The sequence below is a fragment of the Halyomorpha halys genome, unplaced genomic scaffold, assembly GCF_000696795.3.
Source record: "Halyomorpha halys isolate HHAL.00 unplaced genomic scaffold, Hhal_1.1 Scaffold115.1, whole genome shotgun sequence".
NCBI classification, from domain to species: domain Eukaryota; kingdom Metazoa; phylum Arthropoda; class Insecta; order Hemiptera; family Pentatomidae; genus Halyomorpha; species Halyomorpha halys.
Window position 1 is genome coordinate 41,021 of NW_027106332.1, and position 26,424 is coordinate 67,444.

The 26,424-nt window shown below is 30.4% G+C and overlaps 1 protein-coding gene across 1 annotated transcript in view; it reads right to left on the minus strand.

Moving 5' to 3' along the window:
• Window positions 1-26,424, minus strand: part of LOC106677936 (uncharacterized) — a 63,055-nt gene that overhangs the window by 9,818 nt on the left and 26,813 nt on the right. The window contains exons 2-3 of the mRNA XM_014416157.3: window positions 4,985-5,372; window positions 3,822-4,078 (exon numbers count right to left, since the gene is read on the minus strand). Of these exons, the coding sequence (XP_014271643.1) occupies window positions 3,822-4,078; window positions 4,985-5,372 (645 nt within the window). The remainder of the gene's footprint in view (window positions 1-3,821; window positions 4,079-4,984; window positions 5,373-26,424) is intronic.

Genomic DNA, 26,424 nt, shown 5'->3' on the forward strand with positions numbered 1-26,424 from the left:
ATATATACTCTTTGCGCCTATTCAGGCATCATTAAGTAAGAATAAGACTCAACACCCAATAACGCTAGGGAAATATACACATTTTTATAATTTTTTCCATATATATATTACATTACTTAGAGAAAAAGATGTGTTGAATTGTCTTGCAGTGTATATATTGTCTCTGTTTGATGAGTATTTTTTAGACTGATGACGTAAAATGTGCTGTTTATGGTTTCTATTTATGAGATATTATCTTTTTCTCTCCTATTGATGCCTGAATAAGCGAAACTCTAACTTGTTAGCTATTCGCTGGTATTTGAGGGACTTGAGGTTTTAGTTTTGAAATCGTCCACTATGGATGTATCTTTTTATGGATGTTTTTCTTAGTTTATGTTAAAATTACAAATTATGTAACTTTCCAATTATTTTCCTATTAAAACTTGTTTTATAATCCACCTTTTCCTCTTTCTAACTTCACTCTTTTCCAATGATAACCTTGCCAATAATTGATTCAATCAAAACCCAAAAGTATGTAATCAGTTTAATTTTTTTTATTAAGATTAGAAATAAAAGCCTAGTCGCCAAGAAGGCGTTCATGGTATGAGTAATATTCGCAGACACCTGAGACACAGAATAAATCAGATAGTTCTGAACACGCAATTAAGTTTTTCAAGTTCCTTATCGACCCGTGCCACAAGAATTAAAAGTCTGTGAATGAGCAACCCATTAATTATTCCAACACCTAAACTTTTTTCAAGAGATGCATATGAATTTTTTTATGACTGGAGTACGTTATTGCCGAGAAAGGATCTTCGTATCTCTTGTGATCCTAATCTAATATTCACTAAGTAACTTACACAGGTAAAAAAAAATTATATTCGTATGTATGTTCTTAAATCTTTTAAATTTTACAATCAAATTTTTATTCTGTACAACGAATGGTTACCAAAAAGTTAAGTTGTTATTTTTAAGGTTTGCTTTTGTTGGAATTAATACGATATCTCGGATTTTGAGCGAAATCTCCACCTTTTTTTTTAGTTATTACTAAATAACGCCTTTAATTTATATGCCTGACAGAATGGATTATTTCACAAATTTGCTACAATTTGAGACCAAAATAAGCTCTACATGTCCATTACTTTCTAAAATACTGCTCTTCATAAATTGAACATTTTTAACAGAATCTTATGCATCACACGAATTCCACCACCCTGGAAAAGGAAAATTTTAGACAATAAATTTCAATTTTTCTGCTAATATAGAAATTCGTATGTTATAGTTCTTTGAGTTGCAAATTAGAAATTTCAAGTTCGTTCCTGTAAAGAATGCAGCAGTTTAACAAAATATAACAAAGCTACGTGAATGACTACGATCGGAAAAAATTCGACTTGCTTCGGATCTCTCTGCCTAAGGTTTTCACGTAACAAAAAACAGTGAAAAATAAAATAAAATCAATTTATACCTTTGAATTTATTTTTAAAAATATATAAAATGGGTTGTCTTGGGCACAAAGAAATGATTGTACTCAAAACTTTGAATACTCCGTAAATATTAATTTTTTTATTTTTAAATAACAAAATCTTCGCATTCTGTACATTGTATATTTATTCTTTATATTATATTTTAATATAAACTCTAATTAATTATTGAATAAACATAATTATAACTTGAACCATTTCTTAAAGCCCTTTTCTATAATTCTCACTATCTTGAGATAACCATTGGAACTAACACATTATTTTATAAGCTGATCTCAAAATTAATTAAATATACTTCAAATTTATTTTAATTGACTTGTTTCGTAAAACAAATTTTTTTTTTTTAGATAATTACTTCATTTATTGAAAAGCATTACAATCTGCCACAAACATGGGCAATGAGTAGTAGTGGTAATTGAACACATTCATACCAAAAATTAAATAAGAGAATAATAATATGTAAAATAAAATAAGTAAATAAATATGAAATAAAAAAATCGCTATATGTATATAAACAGAAGAATAAATCAATAAAATGAACATAATCAAACAATGTAAAAATATTATTTACAATCTCGACCTGACGATCCCTGAACCCACTCTATTCCTCACGTATGAGGAGTAGAGCAGGGCCACTAATGAGCCAGTGGTGGCTAAAGCCGCAATCGCTAGACATGAACAGAGCATCTGGCCATTGCCAGAACTCCAATTGTCGATTTTATTTTACAAAAGGGATGGGTGGAACTGCATAAGGATTGAACCAAAGGATTAGAATGACTAGAAAGGTTTCTATGGAATTTTGAGGATTTAGTTGCTATGATGTAGGTTATGGATAAAAGGGATATGAAGGTCATGGTGTAGTGTTCTGTTGGAAACGTAATAGTGTGCACTAACTATAGTTCTAAGGATTTTGGATTGATGTTCGAAGGTTTAGCTGTTCCCTAAAGTTCTAGCCCATAGATTTCTTACTTCAGATAGTCTTCTAAATTAGTAGTTTGTTATCTATCGAGAGATTAGAGGTCCTACTGAGTAGTCAGTAAAATTTAGCTCTTGTCTTTTAAATCTAGTATGTTGGTTCCAGGTGAGTCTTTTGTCTATTATGAATCCAAGATATCGTTCTGTGTCGGATCTAGATAAAGTAATATTATTAAAAGTAACAGGTAGACAGAAGCTGCGGGGGGAGGGGTGAAAGTCACATGGGTGCTTTTCGATTCATTGACTTTCATCCGCCATTGTTCAATCTGGGTCAGGTGTGTTTAGACATTAGAGATTGGATTCATGGCTGATACAGGATCAGGATCGGAAAAAAGAGGGCTATATCGTCAGCAAATATTGTCAGGAACGTATCAGGAGTGATGGGAATGTCAGCAGTGAAGAGGATGTAGAGGACAAGACCCAAGACAGTTTCTTGGGGAACCCCTCCCTCAATCGGATAGATATTCGAGTACACAGAACCACTGAGAACTCGAAAGGAGCGATTTGAGAGGTAGGAGCGGATGATAAAGCTTAAAATAACAGACAACTAAGAAAGAGCTGTGTCTTAGCAAGGATCATTTTGGTCTCAAATGGTAGAAAGTTCCATTGAAAACAATCTATTCTGTCTGGCACATAATTTTGGGGTCACAGCATAGAAAAGTTTAAAATTCGAAATATATTTCTAGTTTAATTATATTATTTCAAAATTTTTTGAGACAAGATAATTATTTATTAAATAAATCAAAAATTAGTATCCAATTCTGTCTCAACTTATTAAATTTATCTAAAAATGGTTTGTTATATGGTGGTGTATTTAATTGTTGATAATCTTATAGAGGAAAATTAAATGTTAATGATTATAAATTTTAAATAAATAGGCTTGTAACTTATAATAAAGAAAATGACCTGGGCAGAATAGCCTGCAAAAGAAACTTTAAATTAATGTGAGGAAGAGATTGTATTGAAAATGTCCTTGAAGATGGCTAGAATGGCCGAAACGTTGGACTAGTGAAAAATAAAGTGTTGACACAGAATTGGATACTAATTTTTGATTTATTTAATAAATATATTTCTAGTGTCTACAAAGGCAAACTGTATCTGGTAAATTAATTTTTTCTTTTATTAGTTGCGTGGAAGTTGACATCTTGGACCCAGGGTTGAAATTCGTTCTGTTAGTAACAATATCAAGTTGAACTGTCCTGAAAATGTCTGAAAATTTTCTGTATACAACATATCATCACCCACCATATCATTTAATCCAAAACATGAAAAGAATCATAATGCTTAAATTTCATTATCTCTGAACACTAATCGACATTGTATAATTTATAGATATATTATCACACTTAATAGCTGAAAAGGCCTCAGTACTTTTGTTTGACTCACGCTCTGCTTTGGTGAGAACGTTAAATCCAAGAAGCGTGCTGACTTCGTGGTCGGCGAGGAGTTTCATGTCCTGCGCAGCAACATTCGCGTCGACAGGCTTCCCGGCCACCCTTACTGTATAAACAAGAACAAGTCCACCCTGAGAGTTCTTCCTGACTCTCAATACTCGTACTGATACCGTTTCCCGCCTTTCCCGGGAAACTGTTTTCTTTTCCCTTTCATTGTTTGAATTTAGCTTCAGATGCTTTTCTTGCTGCCTGCCAATAAAAAAAAAAAACTCAAATGAAATTAAAGAGGGGTGGCAGGCTAGTCTTCTCCTATAGCAAGTATAAATATACGAAATATCCAAGTAAATATACCTTTTTTAATGTGCATTAATGCCAATTTTGGGTACATTCGAAAAAAAAAAATATATATATATACTGAAAAAATGAAGTTATTTTATTTATTAATTAAGTGAAGATCCAGGTGGTTAATTGTTGAGCACTGCCGAAGGGAATATGGAAAGCTGAAGAAGAATATGGATGAAACTATACATTAACTGAACATTATTCATTTTTATTACTCAATTACTTCCTTGAAAATATTATGCATGCAATTTTCAAAATATTGTTTTCCTAAATTCTACATTTTAATATTTTTAAATTATTCAAACTTCGGATTAAGATTTGGAACAATCATAGAGCTGAAAACAGGTTTTTGTTACATTTTTAAAGATGTCTCATTTTTTAGTAGTAGACTTGTCCCGAGTCCTACAAAATACTGTAAAGTGATAAAAAAAAACTTTTTACAATATAATGTTTACATCTTCTATAAAAGATTAGTCCAGATTTTTCTATGACTCAATCTATCCATATCATGAGCATTCATATTTTTATTTATTATATGATAGAGATTAATGATATGAATTTCCAACATTGTAATTTTTTTTTCCAATAAACATTAGAAGACACAAGTTCCAGAAAGTTGTATACTTGGTTCAAAATCGAAGAACTTCAATAAAGAGGAAGGATGAAGTATTGGATAATCTTTCTCTTTTGAACCAAGCTGTGGTGGAAAATATATCTTATGCGACACGATGAATGTGCATAATTAAATTTATTTTTTATCCCAATTTTAATATTATTATAATATAAATATTTGTATGATAGGCAGTTAGTTACCTATGAAAAGCAGCCCTGTAGAGCCTAGCCAGCCTCTGCTCGAACACGGAAGGCGAGAGGTCGACAGCGGTATTATTGGCCTCTATGACTGTGACCAACCAATAGCGTTGGTCCGGGACGTCAGGGTAGACCGGCGGAGGAGGCAGGGTCACTGACGGCCCCGGCACGAATATGGTAGGCGTTGGGCTGATGTGGCACTCATCCCCTGGGCATGGACCTGGCAGAACCGGCGTCGGGTAGATGGTCGTCAGGACGGTGGTCGTGCGGTAGATGGTCGTCGTCGCCCACGTTGCTTCTGAGTCTCCGGAACCGTCGCCATCTCCAGAGCCGCTCCAAAGAAAGTCTTCCAGTCGATAATGTCTTCGCGGCTCATCCTCCACGTAGACACCTTAAAAGAATAAAATTGTCTTTATTAAATAGGATATATTTATCAGGCTGTGTGTATTTATTATGATTTTTTATTAGGAGTAAAATTTAAAAAAAAACGTTTGAATGATGGAATTCCATTCTCTTAATTCAGGTCCTCAATGAAGGCTGTGCAAGAGTGCATTAAACGCTGGCGTTAAAGTCAAAGGACGACAATTTAGACAATTCATTATCCTATAAAGCTCATATCCAAAAACATTCTCTAGGCCAATGTTGTTAATTTTAATTTAAAAGTCTTAACTTAATATAAATAAAATATAATTTCATGGCTCTACATTTCAAATATAAACGTCATAAAGAAAAAACTCAGGGAGAATTAATGATAAGAGAGGGGTGGTGATGGATATAAGAGTATGCAAATCAAAAGTTGTGTAGATGATGCAGTATCAAATTTATTAACTTCGGGACATTATGAATACATCTGAAGAACGCTGATATGTAGGATTGCCAGGAATGGAAGAGGAAGCAATGTTAGAAACTAGTGGGTTTGGGTGGTTAGGGAGTTTATTATGGAAGGAATAATATCGGGTTCGGGCTAGATCGGTTACATAAGGAACATTTAGGTCTTTATGGGTGGTTTTATTAGTAACAAAATAAGGAGCGTGAGTAGAGGAAGATAATAAATTATTCAAAATTAAAAAAATATGCGTGACGATATCCTAGGGTGTGGAAAATCTTTAATTTCCTACAGATTTTGCTGGAAAAGCAAATAAAGCACTTCATGATGCTCTGTAGAGAATTTAATTAGCCTGCTAAAGCAGACAAGTTATTTGCTTAATTCTGTTTGTGAGCTCTATAAAAAACGTATTACAATAAAACATTCTACAAGTAACGTGTCTCTGTATACACTCTCATTGTACTTTCCATAAGTAGTCCTGAACATTCATATACTTATTCTTTTCTGACCATTTCTTCCCAGTTGTTCCACGTTCATCCAAAAGACAACAAACGTCTAAATTACATGACTATTCTCAGATCTGTCTGGATTTGAGCTTTGAGAAACAGCTAAACATCCGAACATCAAACGTATCCTTTCAATCCAAAATCCTCAGAACCATTGTTAACGCTCTCTATTACGTTTCCAACAGAACACTATACTCTGACCTCCATATCCCTTATGTCCTTGACATTATACCAGCCAAATTTTTAAAATTCCATAACATTATTTCTAATCATTCAAATCCTTTGGTTCAAACCTTATCCAATTCCACTCATTCCTACAATCAACCTCGAAGGTTGAAACGACAGTGGCTATGAAATTTACTGTAAAACTAATTTGACAATTAGAGCTCTGGCAATGGTAAGATTCTTCCCTCACATACTTGGATACTGGTAGTGAAGACATACTCGTTTGATTACTGGATGGAGGTCCAAGGCCTCGAGCGACGTACTTAGGAAATACATCGCGCGTTTCATGACATGCTTTTCATAGGGTGGGTTCGTCACTTCGACGCCTTTTTTTGTGAGTGGCTTCGTCAAATGCCATGGGGAGGCTGTGAGTGTGTATTGTCTAATTATATGCTTGAACAAATCCCGGATAGGGCAGAGGACTCAAACTCGCGACCTTTGGGTTGGCAGGCAGGTGCGTTACCACGCTGGTACCGTCACCCCGAATACTAGCTATAATACCTGTCTCAAATCTATATATATTTTTTAAAATTTCTTTATTGTCCAATCGCCTTGCATGACTTTAGATAACAGCTTGATCCAATTCTAACAATTGACGATAGTGAGGAATAGTCTTGTGCAGAAGACACTAGCTATTACAATCTTATAATTTCCTAACTGTTATAAATATTCAAGAAATAATATTTCAAAGAATTATAATAGTAAATAAGTAGAAATAATAATATTGGAAGAATATAGTCCGGGTAGTGGCAATACGTGCACAAAATATTAAAAAACTATTTAGTGATAACAGCGTTTTCCCCAACTTTGTAAGGTTTCGTCCGGGCTAAATGAAAACAAGGTACAAACAATGTAAGATGTAACAAGATATTAGAATAGATATAGAAAGAGATTTAAAAATTGTACTTAAATATTTTTAAAAGAATGAAGAGACTAATTCAGTAAAGAAAATATAAATATAAATTAATAGGGAACTAATTAACAATAGCTACAGTCATGGATGATATAATTGTATAGGTAGATCTAGAGAAATAAATAATCGAACCTATACCTATTAGGAATTGGAACAAATATGGTAAAAAGTTGGTAAAAATGATAAACAGATAAGTAAAGTGATTGAGGCAAAGATAGGGTACGGTAATAAGTAATAATGAGATAATAATAAATAATAAAAATAACTGGTAAGAGGAAAAGGATAAACATATCTGATGGTGACAAGTTTACTTACAAAGTTACTCCCACCCTATTCCTTCCTATCTTCAACATTCATAAACTTGTCAGTATATGTTTGTATAATTTTTTTACCTTCTTTGTATATTTATTCTAATTTTATTGTAACATCTGACATAGTTTGTATCTTGTTTTCATTTTTAGCCCCGGCGAAGCCTTGCAAAGTGGGGCGAAACATTTGTTACTATTAAATTTTTGTTTTTACTTTTTTGTACGTTTATTGATCGCTACCCGGACTATCTCCCTACAAAAATAATAATAATTATGTAATTGAAAAAATAATTGAATTACTTGAAACAAAACAACTAATATTTATAGAATAATTAAAACAAATAACTGACTTATATAATGAAAACATAACTTTGAATGAACATGAAAAAAGGAAGAAGGAATAAAATAAAAGTGATTGTATTAAAAAATATATAGATAAATATAAAGTTTATAACAGAGTGTTATACAATAACCTGGGCTTCAGTCATCGATAAAAAGTTGGTTTTCCATGTTGTAACTACACTCTTAACTGCTAGTAAATGTGAACGTAATTTTGTGCGTTTTTTGATGACTTCATCTATAGATTCCAGTTGTAGTTCTCGACGTAGTTCTCTATTTCTTACTAACAAAGGTGCATCTATTGTAATTCTCAGGACTTTGTTTTCGTTTTGTATATGATGCCGCTCTCCAGACTTTACAACCATAAATCAAGTACAAGAGCTCAAGAGGAGAAAAAAGGCTGTTATTTCACCCCACTTTTTGATTACTTAATTGAAAAGTAGGTATAATTACTAGTCAAAATTGATCAGTCTGCCAAGTATAGGTAGGGGGAATAAAACATGGCAGCTGTTTCAAAACGTTAAAAATAATTAATTTTTTATTCGGAGCTCTATATCTTTACAACAACCTACAAGAATAGAAAATATAAGAGAACATCATTTAAAGTAGAGTAAATTTCCTAAAACGGAAGCCCAAATAGAGCTATTTACGCTCAATAGTTCACGAGATATAGCTTTTTAAAAAGCAACATTTTATAAAAATGTTGTATGGAACGTACTGAAATATCAGTAGTTAGTTAATTTATTTTGAGAAATTTATACCTCACAAACTATGTGACGAACAGATGCCTATTAGTACTCATATTAAATCTAGTTTAATGGGCTATAATGTAGTTTATGATATTTATTTTCGTAAGAGCTGTAGTTTTCATAAAATTTGCTAAATTAAATTGATTTATAGTTGGTCGGACAAATTTTCATTTGCCAAATTTATATTCATATGCGAATATCATAAAAACTACTACCCCTACAAAGATAGGTGTTATACACTACTTCATAATAAGTTAAATTTTCTTTATTTTGAGTGTTGGCAGACATATGTGCGTCTTATTAGTCTAGAGATATATTTTTTCAAAAATCCAACATTTTATACGAACAACTATAAATTATCATTTTGTGAGTTTATTTTGTCAAATATCATGAAAACTACTACTCTTACAAAGATAAACACTATTAACTATTTTATAGTAAATTTAACTAGCTTTAATTCGAGTGCAGGCAGACATCCGTACGTCCAATGGTTTCTGAAATAAAGTTTTTCATAAATCAAACTTATTGTCTGAACAACTATAAATCAATTTATTTTAGCAAATATCATGAAAACTTCTATTCCTATGAAGGTGAAAGTCATAAACTACTTTATAGTACATTAAACTAGCTTTAATTTGAGTGCTAATAGACAACTGTACGTGACATAGTTCCTGAGATATAATTTATCAAAATAAATTAACTAACTTTATATTTCAATACATTTTTATGAAATGTTGCTTTTTAAAAGGCTATATCTCGAGAACTATTGGACGTAAATAGCTCTATTAGAGCTCATATTTTAGCAAATTCTGTCTTCTTTAAATGATGCTCTCCTACGTTTTCTAGTGTTGTTGGTAGTTTTAAAGATATAGAGCTCCGAATGAAAACTCGTTTTTTTTTAAGGTTTTGAAACAGCCACCATTTTCTATTCCCCCTACCTATATTTGGCAGACTCATCAGTTTTGACTAGTAATTATACACAGTTTTCATTAGAATAATCAAAAATTGGGGTGAGATAACTGCCTTTTTTCTTTCCCGGCTCTTGTACTATTAGCAATAGTCTTATATTGTTTTATATATAAGAATTGTTGCACCTGGTTTTAGTCTAGATTTTCTACTGATGATATTCAGTTTTTCACTATTAGGAATCAGTTCATATGGATCTAAGGGTAAAGATTTTTGAAGTTCACTCTCGAATGTTTAGACTGATCTTCCACCTTTCAAAGTATAGCTCTAAATCATTAAGGTCATACATCATCCAATATATTTCGGCTATTATGTCATTGTAAATGTATATCTGAAGCGACAAACATTACTGACATTTAGAATAGAAGAATCATTATCTGATAATCTAACATAGATATGTTGCTTCTATTGTTGGGCTACTTTCGTGTCCATTGTCGTTATAATCCATTTTTATCTTTCGATGTTGATTTGTGCATGGATCATCGGCTCCCTCAACTCTATTAACCGCTTGGTTGCCCAGTGGAACCACTAAGCTCAACTTGATGTCCATTGAGCTGCGAAGAAAAGGACCCTCACAGTATTAATATGTTATAGCTATAATTTTAGTGCCAAAGAATTGAGCAGATAACCTAATTAATAAAAAAAAAAAATTCTAAATCTTTATGATTCTCCAGTACTACTTAAGGATATGAGAGTTATTGCAAATATTTATTTATTTTGTTAATTCAAAGATTCTTATATGAAGGGTATTGCCATGGAATATGGTCATTTTTTAAAAATAACTTTATTAAAATACAAAGTTATGCTGCCCAACTTCATTGGGCTGCTAATCATACAGTATACTTATTTTAGTCTAATCAGACAATATTTTTAATCTCTCGGTAAATAACCTTAGACAAGTATACAATAATAATTATAAACATTAGTAATTTTTTTTTTTAGTTTCATCTATTTGCTTCTTTGATTTTTTTTTTTCCATTTTTTTCTCCTTTTCCATCCTTTCCCCTTTTTCTCTTTTTTTCTTTTCCTTCCCTTCTTTTTACCTTTCATATTTTGGTTTCAACCCAAAGTGCCTTTAAGAGAATAATGGAAATAACAAATCTTACTATTTGTTTTTAAAAGATCTCATTTCAACATTGTCGTCTCTAAGGTATAAATTTTATTAAAAAAAAAAATGTTTTCTCATTTTCCTTGAAATAACCTTAGATATTGCCGCCGCACAATTTGTAATTTAGCAATTCTGGGAGGAAAAGTATAAAAAAAACGCACTAATTTTTAAGTTTTCTAGTACTTCACAAGTATGACTACTACCAAGCATAAGGTAATGGGAAAAACTAGAATCTTCAACCCAGTTTAAAGAACAAACAAGTTTAGTCATTATCATGAATAAACCTGTTAGTTTTATTCCCAGTCCTTTCAGTATTTTGCTCTAAGTACTATTGTATATGTAAGCACTAAGTCCTATGTATACTATTATGCACCATTTAAGGTCAATATTAATCTGACTTCTAAATTTCTTCAAATAACAGCAAAAATATTCACCATTGAACAATAAAGGTCAGTCTATTAATTGTAGAATTAAAAAAAAACTGGTGCATTTTAAAACTTTATAGAAGCAATAAGATATTTTTATTTAAGTGAATACCTGTGGTAATAGATGTTGACTCAGAAAATAGGAATAAGTTCGGAGTTCCTTATTAGAAAACAATATATATATATATCCAATTTGATTAGATTTTCCAAAGAAATAATGTGATTGTAGGTTGCGAGTTCGAGTCCCCGGCTCTAGCATATAATTCTACAATACTCACTCACAGCCTCCCTCCGGGCATTTGTGAGGCCCGTTATCCAATGGGTGGCACACAAAAAAATGGGCGTGGAAGTGACGAACTCACCCTATGCAAATCACGTCATGAAACGCGCGATGTATTTCCTATGTACATCGAACGAGGCCCTGAACCTCCACGGTCTGTCGCACTAATAAATAATAATAAAGAAATAATGTGATTGTAAAGAAAAAAAAAACTTGGAATTGGAACTACAAAATTTGATTTATTTTTAGATAATTTTTAATAAAGATAAAGGTATAATATTATATTTTATTAGATTATCTAAAAAATTAGACTGCTAGATGAATAAAAAAATGTTTAATTTTCGAAAATCAATTATAAAATATTGCAGCATTAATTTGAATGGGGGAAGGGAAATATCGATGTTTTTTTATTACGATATATCGAAAACATAGATGTTTGACCCCTCAGGTATTACTTATCCTAAGAACATTTTTACAACAAATAGATCAATTATTGCACCTATACACTTTTGACCTTTATTTATAAAAGTTGAATTGATTATTACATATTCATGCCAGAGTTTGCTCGTACGGTGACTGTAGGGAACGGATTATGATGTCCATTATGCATGTCCCTAAACAAGCGGGCTCCAAGTCCCACTTGTTGCTAAACAGCTCCTATGATAATTCATTTATGGTTCACACTAGTAGTTTTAATATTGATCTTAATTACTGTTCAAAAATGGCTCCAATCAGATTACTAAAACAGATGAACAATAATTCTATGATCTAGAAAATACTCTTCTTGGTATCCCAACACAATTTTGTTTTCTTTAGCATGCAAAAATTGTTCAGCAACTTTTTCAATAAAACACAGCTTTACGCTGGGTTTTTTTTTTCAATGTTTCAGAAACTATAGACAATTTTTTTTCTGCTCACTTTTATTTTTAAAGACTAGAAAAATTTTCTTCCCACTTCTCCATTTTTCTCCCACCTCTGAATCCTAAAGAAAATAATAAACACCCACGAAATTGACTATTAGATTATTCAAACTCATTCATAAATTGATCACTATATGACTTTTAGTAATACGTTTCGGGACTTCTTAAAAAAATGAAAATTATTAAGTTTTAAATGCGAAAAATTACCCGTATACTTATTTATGTTCGACCACCATATGTATTGAATATTATATATAATTATCAAGTTTAGGTAAAACTGCTTTTATTTTTTTATTTATTTTTTATATGTACATTGTTTGTAAAACTATCTTGAGTAACTCGCAATTTTCAATCGGTAAATTAGTTTTCCAGGGATCATAGATTATATAGGTTGAATTAGATTATACAAATTAAAAAAAAAAAAAGTGGCGTGATTAACATAAAAAGAAATGAAACAAACATTATGGATTCGTATTTTCCACACTTCACGCCTGGATTTGAAACTTTGAATATTTGCTTCATATCGGCTATAAAATTAAGTTTAAAAAAAATGAAATTTACAATCTGTGTGGAGTAAATTTGAAAAGTATGTTTATAACACAACATAACTGCATTTAATTTCCTATTTACGGTATTTCATGTCTGTAACTGTTAACAATATTTTTTTCATACACATTTTGAGATTCCATATTTTGTCGATAGGGAAATTACCAGAAGCTGTGGAAACTTGACATAAAGATTGACGAAAATATTGTAAAAGAATACGCAAAAAAAAAATCCTCTAACATTCAACTAGGGACCAAATCGATGTATTCTTCGCTTGTTCTGATTCACTTACTAAAACATTTTTAATCACTCAGAAAAATTCTTAGTCTCTGATCTCTGCATTACTTTATCTGTTAGAGCTAAACGCACTTGGTTGATCTCTTTCTGATTTGGTCCATAGTTTAAGCTTAGCAGAAATTCGTTTGCCTTTTTTTATGACATTTTCATCTTTCTTTCTGTTGAACTCCTACAGCTTCTTCTGTTAATTTCCCTATCAACAAAATAAATATATAAAATGTGTAAGAAAAAAAAAAGGAATTAAATGCAGTGATCTTGTGTCAAAAAAATACTTTATAAAATATTGATTATATAGATTAAAGAAAACTCTTGACCGGTAAATAAGACACTTGCTGACTCTAGTTATTCTAGAATTTAAACATAACAATATTTTTTTATTCATACACCAGTCTCATTTTTTAGATGATCCAGCAAACTTTCAATATAATATCTTAATCTTTATTAAAAGTTATCTACAAATAAATCTAGTTTTTTTTTCTTTAAAAACATTTTACTTTATTAAAAACATTTTATTTCTTTAGAAAACCATAAAAAATTGCAGAAATTTTTTTTTCAATAAAGGAACTCCGAACTTATTCCTATTAAGTCTGTTTAGTTTAATTGATTTCTCTTGGCAATTCGATTCGTTGATACTTGAAGGAGTTTCCAAACATTCCAAAATATGATGCTTCTAGTATTAAAATGTTTTTCTTGATTTGGATTTTTTTTCACGGCAGCAATGGTGACAAAAAATTTCATGACATATAAAATACATTATATTTTATAATTAAAATGAGTCTTGATTTATTTGGTTCATTCTATCTCTTGTAGATTAGTTTTAACACTGTAAAATGTTCCTTTCACTATGTGATTTAGTTGTTACACATGAAATAAGTAGATGCACGATTACTTTAAGTTTAACGCGAGTTACCAGTTGCATTCTGATAGTTGTATCGCCTTGACATTGGCTAAGCCTAAACTTGTTGCATACACTTCCGTTGCTTTGCTGCTAATGGCTAAGTCAATCTACTGTCTCCATTTGTACATGATCTTGACCTATAACCTTTATTCCACTAAATGCATTTCCTAATTAGTTTTTTACGGGTCATGATAACTATCTAAATGTTGTTTTTTTAATTAATTAATTACAACAATTTAGCTACAGATTAGTAGCTTGGTAAAACCACTGGTTCCGAAACCTGAGAAGCTAAACAGTCATTTTCAGCATCAAACATGTCGATTTATTATATTATAGTTATATATATGTTATAGTTATATATTATATTATATTATATTATAGAATTATAGAATCCATAGTTACACATTAGTAAATATTTATTTTAATATATCTTATTAGATGAAGCTCCTTAGAAAAGAGGAATTGCCTGCATTGAAGAGTGTTGTCGCTTTCCCTATGACAGTGAAGTCAGCAATCATTCTAGATAAAGGTGGGATCTAAAATGATTGGTAAAATTATATCAGATTCTACCTTCCCCAAGCGAATAAACTGGTATGTGTATTTTTTTTTCCCAAAGGAAAATTTCCGTGTGGGTTACGAAGGAAGAGACCTCAACGTCCAAGGCCAATGGTTTGTAGCTCGTGGAACTATATTCTATTATGACTAAGAGCTTTGTGGAGGAAATGGAGACGTAGCAATTTTTAAAGAAAATATCCCTCGACTATCTGGATTATTTTTATATTTATTTTCTTTTAAATATTTGTTCATTTGTGTTTTGAACTTATAATTACATACCACTTACATGCACATTTTTTTTTTTTAATAATTTATTTATTGATATTTACAACTGTATACATATATACACATCAAGTAAATGTAGGACATACTCTAATAGACAATTGTAAGTAATGTTTATGGTTATTAATCTTAAATTATACTCTATACTTAATAGTTTTTTTTTTAAATAATTAGTTGAAGAAATTCATTGTTAAAAAAAAGTGTTACTTTCATTTTCAATCATGAAATCTAGTTGTCTTATTGACTGATCCTCAGTATCGACAGAAATACATATTATTAAAATCAAGAAAAAAGTTATCAATATTTACATTTTTTTATTATTTTATTTTTATACCAGATCGGCCTGGTGGGCCTTACATGGTTGATATAACTTATATTATATATAATATTTCCATTAAAGAGATAATATTGGAGAAAAAAACTCTAACCTCGGATGGTTAGGGGTCATAAACTGATTTTATGAAGAAATTAAAGAGTCACAAGAAACTCACACAGGTACATTAATGAAATATCAAAATACATATAGAAAATTAGCCGCTACAAAGAACAACAAAACGCTTCTACTCAGATGCCGGTCTGGACACAAACTCCCCTCTCATATCGAAAACGCCTTTAAGAATCTACACTCTACTGCAATACTGGCTATTTTTCAATAAGATTATTCATACTTACGCACAGGAATTGAATTACATAAAAGAAAATAGCCAAAATAAATTAGAAAAATTCTATTAACATAGGAAATAAAAAGTGGTTTGTGAACTTTATCACTGTAGATTTAATACAGTTCTTCCCTCGGCCCTTAGCATTGTATAAATTACGAACCAAACAAGTTACCTGTAGTTTCGCTTATTATTCAAAATAGTGAATATGAAAATGAATGGATTGAAATGAGAATTGAATTTTTAAATACAATAACTAACTGTATAAACAATACAAAAAGTAACACTAAGACACACTCACAGAACACCAAAAGAGTTATTAAAAACACAACCAAACATAATAATACCAAAAATATAACCAATTAAACTGTCGCTATCACTAGTGACAAATATGTTCAAAAAAAACAAATTAGTTAGTAAATGACAAACATATAAACAAGTAGGTACAAATTCAACAAAATATTAATAACTGACACAAACATAACCTTAGCGCAACTTAAAACAACAAAAGTACATTGATAATAAAACATACTCCAGAATCATTAAAAATTCACCGATATCCCTAAAATTATATTCAATTATAAAAAAAAAAAAAAAAAAAACATAAAGAAGGAAACCCGCAATTTCCGTACATACGAGTTAACAAAATACTTATCAGATATTTTGAAGCATATTTGTTTGAATTTTGTAAATGTCCTCTTATTTAAATGCATAGTTAAGCATTTTTCTCTTCCCAATTACAGTAGCCAGACATTTGCATTTTGTTTAGTATCGACAATATTAGCCAAGCAAACCAATTTAATTTTAAAAGCTGCTACATCAGTTCCAAAGGTATGAAATCTTTATTTGTTCACTTTTCCTTAAAGATAAGGTATAATCAATGATTTTATTGGAGAGTTTCTTCTACTTCATTTGAAAAGATTTGTTCAATTTTAAAATTCCTTTTAAAAAAAAAATTTATCAGTTCCAACATTCATATGATATTTGGTAATTTGAAAATTCAACAAAGATTACCTTTTTATGTAATTTACATAAATCGCTAGTTTCATTTTATTTTAATTTACCACCTAATGGTTTCTAATTTTTATGTGAGAGCCGCGGTTTTCTCTAGTTTAAATTCTATATCTTTGAAAATGAGAGGAATATGGAAATTTCTTCTGCTTCTTAAACATTTCCCTGTTGTATTTTCTCAAATATACAGCGGGCACTATGTTTATGAATTCTTGATTAAAAGCATAGTGACGTCTTGCATGTGTATACACAATATTTAAAAATATAAAAATGAGGATTAAAAATACTAGATTTTAGACGTGATACATTTTCGATCTCATAGTTACCATGAATGATTAACGGTAACCAGTTCTTCACTCAACCCTGACCGCCATTGTTGGTCATGGACACAGGTCATATGGTGCGTAAATTATTGAGAAGTGTTTTGAATCATTAAAACATTTAATAAAATTTATTGTCTAAATGTTAATTCCAATTAAGAATTAGTTGAAAGCTGCTATATAATAATAATAATATTCTTTATTTATCCTGGGACTCACTTTATTATTACAGATGTCTGAATTATGATTAAGAGCCTTAGAGTAGAATACAAAATGTTCAAAATAAAAATGAAATTATAGACCATCATAAGTATGATTATAATTATGAATTTGATAAGATACACGATAAACAATAATAATCAACAGAATATATAAAATAAAAATAGAAAAAATAAAATAAAACTATATATCATATTTTAAATCATAAGGTGACTAACTTCTAATAAAAAAGGAAACAAATCAAAAATGAATAAAGAATCAAATACAATTAAACTAAAAATAATAAACAAAAGATACAATTTCTGTTACTGTACATATTTAAAAGTTTAAACAAAAATCAGAATTAAATAAGAAATACAGAAGATAAATAAATAAACCAACATAAAGGGTGATGAAAAACAAAATCCTGTATCAAATAATAAATTTTAAGGATATAATTCTAATAAAATGAAATAAATTTTAATACAAATTTGAATCTTTTAATTGTCATCCTTCCGAAATCGGAAATATGTTCAAATGCCAGCGTATGAATACTTGAAAAATGTTTGAAATTGCTATTATAGTTTTTAATACCTAAATAGTTTCCAATTCATTCAATAAATAATTTTTACTATTTTTTTTTATGTCAATCTTTACCACCACACGGACCATTTTCTCGATAAATAGTATCACATACTGAATGAATTATAATTGTTTTTCTTTCTTTCATTTAAACATTCATCAAGCTGTATGAATAACACCGCATCTGCAAAAATGGGGTTTTTAATTCCCCCCTAGATTTACTCCCTCTCTACAATTTTTGGAATTCTGATTTAATTTCCTCCAGGTCTTTACAGCGGCATGTAGTTATAAAATGAATTTAAAAATAATTTTATTCTGGGACAAAAGTCGCCTAAGAACAAATACACGGTTCACACATGAGGATTAACTATGGGGCAATGAACTGGCGGACATTGCAGCTAAACAAGCACTTGCTCTTCCAGGTCAGGGCCACAAGAAATAATTCTTCCAATGAAAAATGAGATATTATCTAGTTGGCAAGCCATGTGGGATGAAAGCCCGCCAAGCAAATTAAAAACCATCAAAAAAACGACTAAACCATGGACCACACCATACCGTTCCAATCGCAGGGAGGAGGTAGCTATTGCCAGATTGAGAATAGGTCATACGAGTTTAACTCATAGATATCTGATCAGTAAGCAGCCACCGCCAAAATGTCAATACTGCAACAGTGTACTTACGATCAGTCACATATTTGAGAAATGCCATTTTTATTCTGCGAACTTGAGTAGATTGGGAGTAGGACCGAGTGTATCGGATGCTCTGAATGATGACCAGAAGAACATGGAAATGGTCTTAGTTTTCTTAAAAAGGAATGGCCTTTTAAATAAGATTTAAACCAGAAAATCTGTTATACGTAATAAAAAATACCAACAGAAGTAATTATTTAAATTTTTTTTCGAAATTATTTAAAGTGAAATAGAATTATAGAAATAGAATATAAAGCACGAAACATGGGCGTTGATGACCTCAGGGTTTTGCGCCCTTAAGCCCCAGACAACAACAACAACTATGGGGCAAACATTTAGAAAGTTCCAGCATGCTGGTTAAAATTAAATTAATATATCAGGTTGAATCACAATTTGAACCAATATTATACAGAAATCATAACTAAAATTAATTGTTGAATATGAAGTAAATAATTAATAATTAAATCTAATATGTGTTCCAGTAATAAAATATATAAGGAATTCAACTAAAGTAGAATTTGAAATACAATGAAACTGTGTCTAGCCTGATCTGCTAAGTAGGTTAAACAATTTGGTGTTGATATATTAGTTTAACAAAAATTACAAATAAAAGAATTATAATAAGATGAAATGGAAGACAAATATACTTAATATAATATGACGTTAATAAAGTTAATTTATAGTGTACATGTTTTACCTTATTTAATTGTGTATTATAGGGTAATTTAATAAATTATATTAGAAAATGGCAGAATAGCAAATTTTTTAATGACTAATGTTAAGATTAATTAAAATTAATTTTCATATTTTTTATTGGAAATAAAATTATTTATCCAAAGGTTTTTATTTATTTTCTATCAGAATCCAGAGTGTTATAGTCGTTTTCAATTCATAGCGAGAAGTCCAACGTATTTGAATACCAAAAGTTTAAATCCCCATAAAAATAATCATATCATTTTTAGAATTTTTTACAAATGTATTCCGCTCATGTTTACCACATCTAATAAGTATTAAATAAAAACAAATCAACTCTTTCAAATCTTGGCCTGTATAGGGTTAACATTATTATAACAAGAAGCTACTCTGCATCTTTATTTAGTTGGCTACGTTGTTTTCTTTAAGTGGTGGAGTCACTACACTACATACTCTTTGAAAAGGTATAGGTAGGAATGAGAGCTCGAATTAAAGACTTGCCAATCAAATGTTATCATCACAGGACAGTTGATTGTGTATAGTATTTAAATATATGCTATACATTATTATAGTAAATATATTAATTTACTTCCATTATATGCTGAATGGAATATCAGATAAATGAATGGTTCTAATGTATACATTACATTAACTATAATTAACCCAATTAAAGGTTTGAAAACCTTTGATTCCCGACTGATTAGTGAATGGGATCATTACCATCTGTAGTATTACCACAACAGATTTTTTGCTTTCCTATCCCGTTTTCGGAGTAAAAGCCGTATATAAATATTTGTACAATACCCTGTAAATACCTTAAGTGTAACATATAACTACTATATAAGACATTGTAATATATATAAATGTACCATTTGAATTAATAAAGATTCCAATAGAATCTGCTGATGCACTGAAAGCTAGCGTATTACACGTAGTATCTCTCGATGGCGTTCAATAGCCCAGAGATTTAACTACGCCAAAATTATAAGGCCTCAGGGTGAAATCTAGCTTCACGAGAAACATTTCCTTAGGGGGCAGAGCATAAAAAATTACATAATGGATCAATACCTTCTAGTACTATATTTTTGTAAATGTATATTGCCTTTAATTTCTCTGGATCATTCCTTCCTATACCTTCTCTCCTTTCCTAGGACCCTTCCGAGCTTATAGTACAAGAGTACAAGAGCCCAAGAGGAGAAAAAAAGGCAGTTTTTCACCCCAATTTTTGAATACTTAATTGAAAACTAGGTATAATTACTAGTCAAAATTGATGAGTCTGTCTAGTATAGGTAGGGGAACTAAAAAATAGCGGCTTTTTCAAAACATTGACAATAATTAATTTTTATTCGGAGCTCTATATCTCTACAACTACCAACAACAATAGAAAATCTAAGAGAGCGTCATTTAAAGTAGAGTAAATTTGCTAAAATTTAAGCCCTAATAGAGCGATTTACGTTCAATAGTTTTCGAGACATAGCTTTTTAAAAAGCAACATTTCATAAAAATGTTGCAAGGAACGTAGTGAAATATCAAATGTTAGTTAATTTATTTTGAGAAATCTGTATCTCAAGAACTATGTGACCTACAGATGTCTATTAGGACACAAATTAAATCTAGTTTAATGTACTGTAAAGTAGGTTACGACGTTTATTTTTGTAGGAGTATTAGTTTTCATGAAATTTAAATTGATTATAGTGGTTCGGACAAATTTTCATTTGCCAAATTTATATGTATATGTGAATATCATAAAAACTACTAACCATACGAATTTCCTTTATTTTGAGTGTTGGCAGACATATGTGCGTTTTATAGTTCTTGAGATATATTTTTTCATAAATCAAACTTATTGTCTGAACAACTATAAATCAATTTATTTTTGCAAAAATCATGAAAACTACTATTCCTACGAAGGTAAAGTTCAGGAACTATTTTATAGTACATTAAACTAGCTTTAATTTGATTGCTAATAGACATCTGTACGTCACACAGTTCCTGAGATATAGGTTTCTCAAAATAAATGAATTAACTAAGCTATATCTCCAGAACTATTGGACGTAAATAGCTCTATTAGAGCTAATATTTCAACAAATTTACTACTTATGGTCCGGGTGCGGAAAAAGAAAAAATATAGTAGATAATTATACTATTTTATTGAGCCGATTATAATCAATTTAAATTTCATGAAAACTAATACTCCTACAAAAATAAACGTCGTAAACTACTTTACAGTACATTAAACTAGATTTAATTTGTGTCCTAATAGACATCTGTAGGTCACATAGTCCTTGAGATACAGATTTCTCAAAATAAATTAACTAACAACTGATATTTCAGTACGTTCCTTCCAACATTTTTATGAAATGTTGCTTTTTAAAAAGCTATGTCTCGAAAACTATTGGACGTAAATAGCTCTATTAGGGCTTAAATTTTAGCAAATTTACTCTACTTTAAATGATGCTCTCTTAGATTTTCTACTTTTGCTGGTAGTTGTAAAGATATAGAGCTCCGAATAAAAAATTAATTATTTTTAAAATTTTGAAACAGCCGCCATTTTTTATTCATCCTACCTATACTTGGCAGACTCATCAGTTTTGAATTGTAATTATACATAGTTTTCATTAAAGTAATCAAAAATTAGGGTGAGATAACTGCCTTTTTTTCTTCCCGGCTCTTGTACTATTACATACCCCTTCGTATCGAGAGGAATAGCACTGTAGAACAAAATTATCTTCCTGCAAGATCCGGCTGGTGAAACCCTCCGGGATTACTATCCTCCTAAGCACCCACAGGAATTGTACCCTATAGGACGAGATTACCATCCTTAGAGAAATTACAGCTGACACCTGTTAATCTCATCCTATCTCCTCACCTCCTTATCAACTCCATTACCTATTATTAACACGCATTTTCGAGACCTTCTGGTCAATAGTACCTAACATTATCAATTGGAGTTAAATATAACTCTACCACCTCGACATATACGAGTATACTACTTATTTTACCCATAAGATCACAATGGCTTATCACAGTAGTAAATATTTTGCGTTGAAGTCTTATCCAGTCTCGTGCACCTACAAAAATTAGTTCTAGAAGTTGAACAATATCTGAAAAAAAACGGAAATGAAATTGTTATATTACTTAAGGCTATGAATGTTGTGTACTGATTTAATCCTAACTAAATGTTTAAGAACAAAATGATGTTTTGTACAGTATATCAAGTAAGGTGAATAGTAATATTATGGTCAGATTTTGCATTAAAGTATCATAAACACCATGAACACAGTAAATAAATAAATCTGTTACAATGAAGTTTTTGAGTTTTCCATTTTAAAATTATTTTATTTCTGAAATCACTTGGAAACAGAACCGTTATGATTTTTCGTTAGTTCAAATAATCCACTTATTATTATATCAAATATTCCACTGAGTGAGATAAATTATCCTAGCCAACGCCACTGCCATTGCTATTTAGCGTTAGATGCTAACGTGAAGAACTAGGCAATGCGTATGGCAGCGTTGCGAGTGCGGCTGACATATTGAGTGATTTACATGCCCTGAATGAGACGAGCCTGGTTTTTGCTTTTGTCCATTCGCTAGTTTCCGCTTCCATTCAGCCGCTGGAAATTATCAGTTACCGCTGTCATGGTACGGAAAGTCCAACTACCGTTATTTCCAAGATTTTTAGTTTTAGGGCTGTGCTATTCTAATAAGAAAAAAATTTTTTTTTCAATATATCCAGCTGTGAAACCATAAGTTGACCATAGCACTGCTGCGTTCCTAGTCACAGAACTGATATGAAATTTTTTTTTTTTTTTTGCAAACTGCGTTTTAAGGTTGCGTAAATCAACTGATTCCAGAACTCCTATGTCATAGGCCTGAATGAAAAATCTATGAAGAATGTAAAATTGGACACTACGATTTTATTTTTGCCAGTTACTGTTCGTACATTCACTTAAGTATAAGCTGGAACCAACAATAACATTCACCAGAATAAGGAAGACTTTCCATTAAATTTATTTGTATACTTTTTAAGGAAAAAACACTCAGTGCTTCTTAGTTCTTCATTTAATAATTTGACGTTTTGGACATCTATCGATCAACTGGTCCAGTCTACAATTATATTTAAAACAATAGATTTTATCATCCTTTTAGAATCACTATTAAATCTACACCATTCGCTACTATATTAAACACTGTATATACAATATATATTATTTAAATATTACAAATTTCATTATTCTTATTATATCCATTACATATTCATGTACATTTATATGGGTACATTTTTCTTTTTAAACCACATAAAATTAATTAGTAATAAAGTTAATTAGTTATTAGTGATATTTTTATTTTTCATATATGTGTTGGACGAGCTAGTATGTGTTGGATTTAAAATTATGTTTGGATAGGAATTAAATGGAATAGAATGGATAGTTTCATCTCATTTCTTACGGATTCAGTTCGAGTTGTATTTAAACAGCTACCACGGAACAAACTCTTGCTCTACATCATCTCATAAAGTACAAGGGGGCCCTGTTCAAACTTGAAAATTGGCTATTCGTGGACTATAAAAATAGGTAAATAGTTACAGATTCGCAGATGCCACAAAATAGAAACTTAACGGCACTTCCTCGCTGGCCTTATCGAATTTTTACCGAGTTGCTTTTTATTAGTCAGTATATTCCGTAAGTAAATATGGTACATAGCTCGAAAATAAAGTGTATTTCAATTTCAATATTTAAATTAATAAAAATAAAACATATTTTATTTATTTATTTAATACCAGATCGGCTGGTGGGCCTTGGTTGATATAACCGTTTTTAAACAATTTTTTTTTTTAAACAATTGATTATGGGGGGTATAGTCTCGTACAAAAGACACCCGTAACTATATACAACGTTATAATTACAAAAAATAAGATAAAATAAACAGATAGAAATAATGCTTCTTAATAAAAGAGAAAATTAAAATTAATAACAAAAATAACGACATTTTTAGACCTAACGAAACAAATTATTGTTTTTACCCTCTAATGGGTAAAAAAAACAACAAGAAGTTAATTTGAAAAAAATACAAAGAGAGAAAAAAAATAGAAGTATTGCGATTAATAGAATTAATAAATATAGGATTTATAACTGAAGATCTGTAGCAGCCTGGGTCTCAGTCTTCGAGTTGAGGTTGGGTTTCCGAAGTTGTTGATCACTGCTCCTTTAACTATCGGTAAATGGGTTATTTATGTAATCCTCTATAAACTCCAATTGTAATTCCCGATTCAATCGGCTATTTCTTATGAACCAAGGAACATCCACTGCGATTCTTAGAACTTTATTTTGAAAATATTATAATTTTTTTCCTTTTCGTAAAGGATGCCACTCTCCAGAAAATTAAAACATAAATACTTTAAATAAAATATCTTGTACTGTGTTTTGAGCAATAACTTCTCGTACATAAATATTTTCGTATCTAAATATGAATGCAAATGCAATTTTTTAGGACAAATACTTTTTTGTCTGTATGGGAAAAACATTTTTATCACATTTAATCTGATTATAATTCCATATTTTATAACTATCTTTTTAAAAACATAATAGATAGAATGACGTATAAGTGACGATAAAATGCGTTGTATAATTATATTGACACTATAATCCTGTTATAATTGGAAGATAATATCGACACTACCGAAATGTGGAATGAAAAGTGTAGATACCGCTATCGACGTCATTATTATCTATGTATCATTCATTTTACGGTAGTTTGGTCCAGAACGTTGTAATTTAAAAATACCAAGAGTTGAGAGTAATAAGAGTGATATCCTTAACCTTTTAACTGCTAAAGGCAGCACGAAGATAGTGTGCCGGTTGGTGTGGTACTTTTCGTAAATATTTTTTTTTGTTAATTTTTAATGGTTTACAATCTTCATTTTTGACCCACTACTGGTGCAGTTAAAAACCTTTTTTTATCCAAACAAAAAAAAAAATTTAGAATGATTTTTTTCAAAATGTTCCAGTAATGCATCTATTTAAGTAAAACATATTTTTTTATGACAACATTTTATTGGACCGTTATTGTATGATAAATTTCAAAGCAAATAATCGCTTCTTTGTGATCTTATACCACAAGATCTGTTTTAGGAGGTTACAGGACGCAGTTAGATTTGAGACTTCGAAACCAAAATATTTTCAAAAATGATTGTTATGACAAACTATAATTGGTTAAGAAATATTATCATTATCATCATAAAACCATATTTTCATTAGTCGAAAAACTTTATAAAAAGAAGATGTAAAAGAATTATAAGTACAGAAGATGGTCAGTGGGCGTGGTTAGTAAAAAAACACAAAAAAAAATAGAATCTCTGTCGAAGCTACCTGATGAAGACCTAAAAATCAGTTCGAAACGTCGGCAAGAATAAATAATTTTTTGGGTTATTTGTGTTTTTTTTTACTGACCGCACCCCCCGACCATCATCTCTACTTATTTATCTACGGTCAACTATCTAAACCTCATTGTAAAAGAATTATATTTTCGGAAAAATAAAACTATAAAATACTAATTAAGCAGTTCAAATAATAATTTAATTACGTATAATATTTATATATATACATAAAATTGGGACAAAATTCCATAGCGTACTAAACTGATTCAACACTTCAGGCATAATCTAATGTTCTTCAAATATCAATATATATGTACGTAATTAAAAATCAGATAAAAAAATTAACTGGTGAATAAAATAAAATAATGTAATTGTAAACTGTAGAGATCATCTATATATTATTAAAAAACATCGGTACATTAATGTATCGTTTCGAATTTATAACTCTAAACCTAGCTCGCGTATATGCGGCTGGAGTACTAGAGAACACACATCGCTGCCTGTGTATATGTAGCTAGATCTTTTAAAGAGTTATTGAAGAAAAATAAAATTTTGAATTAATAAATGATTTAAGTCTTTTCGGCATTTCGAAGTTTAAATTTCAACTTCCAATTACTTGTGTCTATGTACGTAATTGTAGTTAGCTATTAAACCAGTAACAATATTTAACAGTTATAAGCACCTAAAATGTAATCTCACGAAGGTTCTTCTGCCTGGCAAGGTATCCGAGATTATAAGGAAAATGAAAGAAAGATTTAATTTTTTTAAT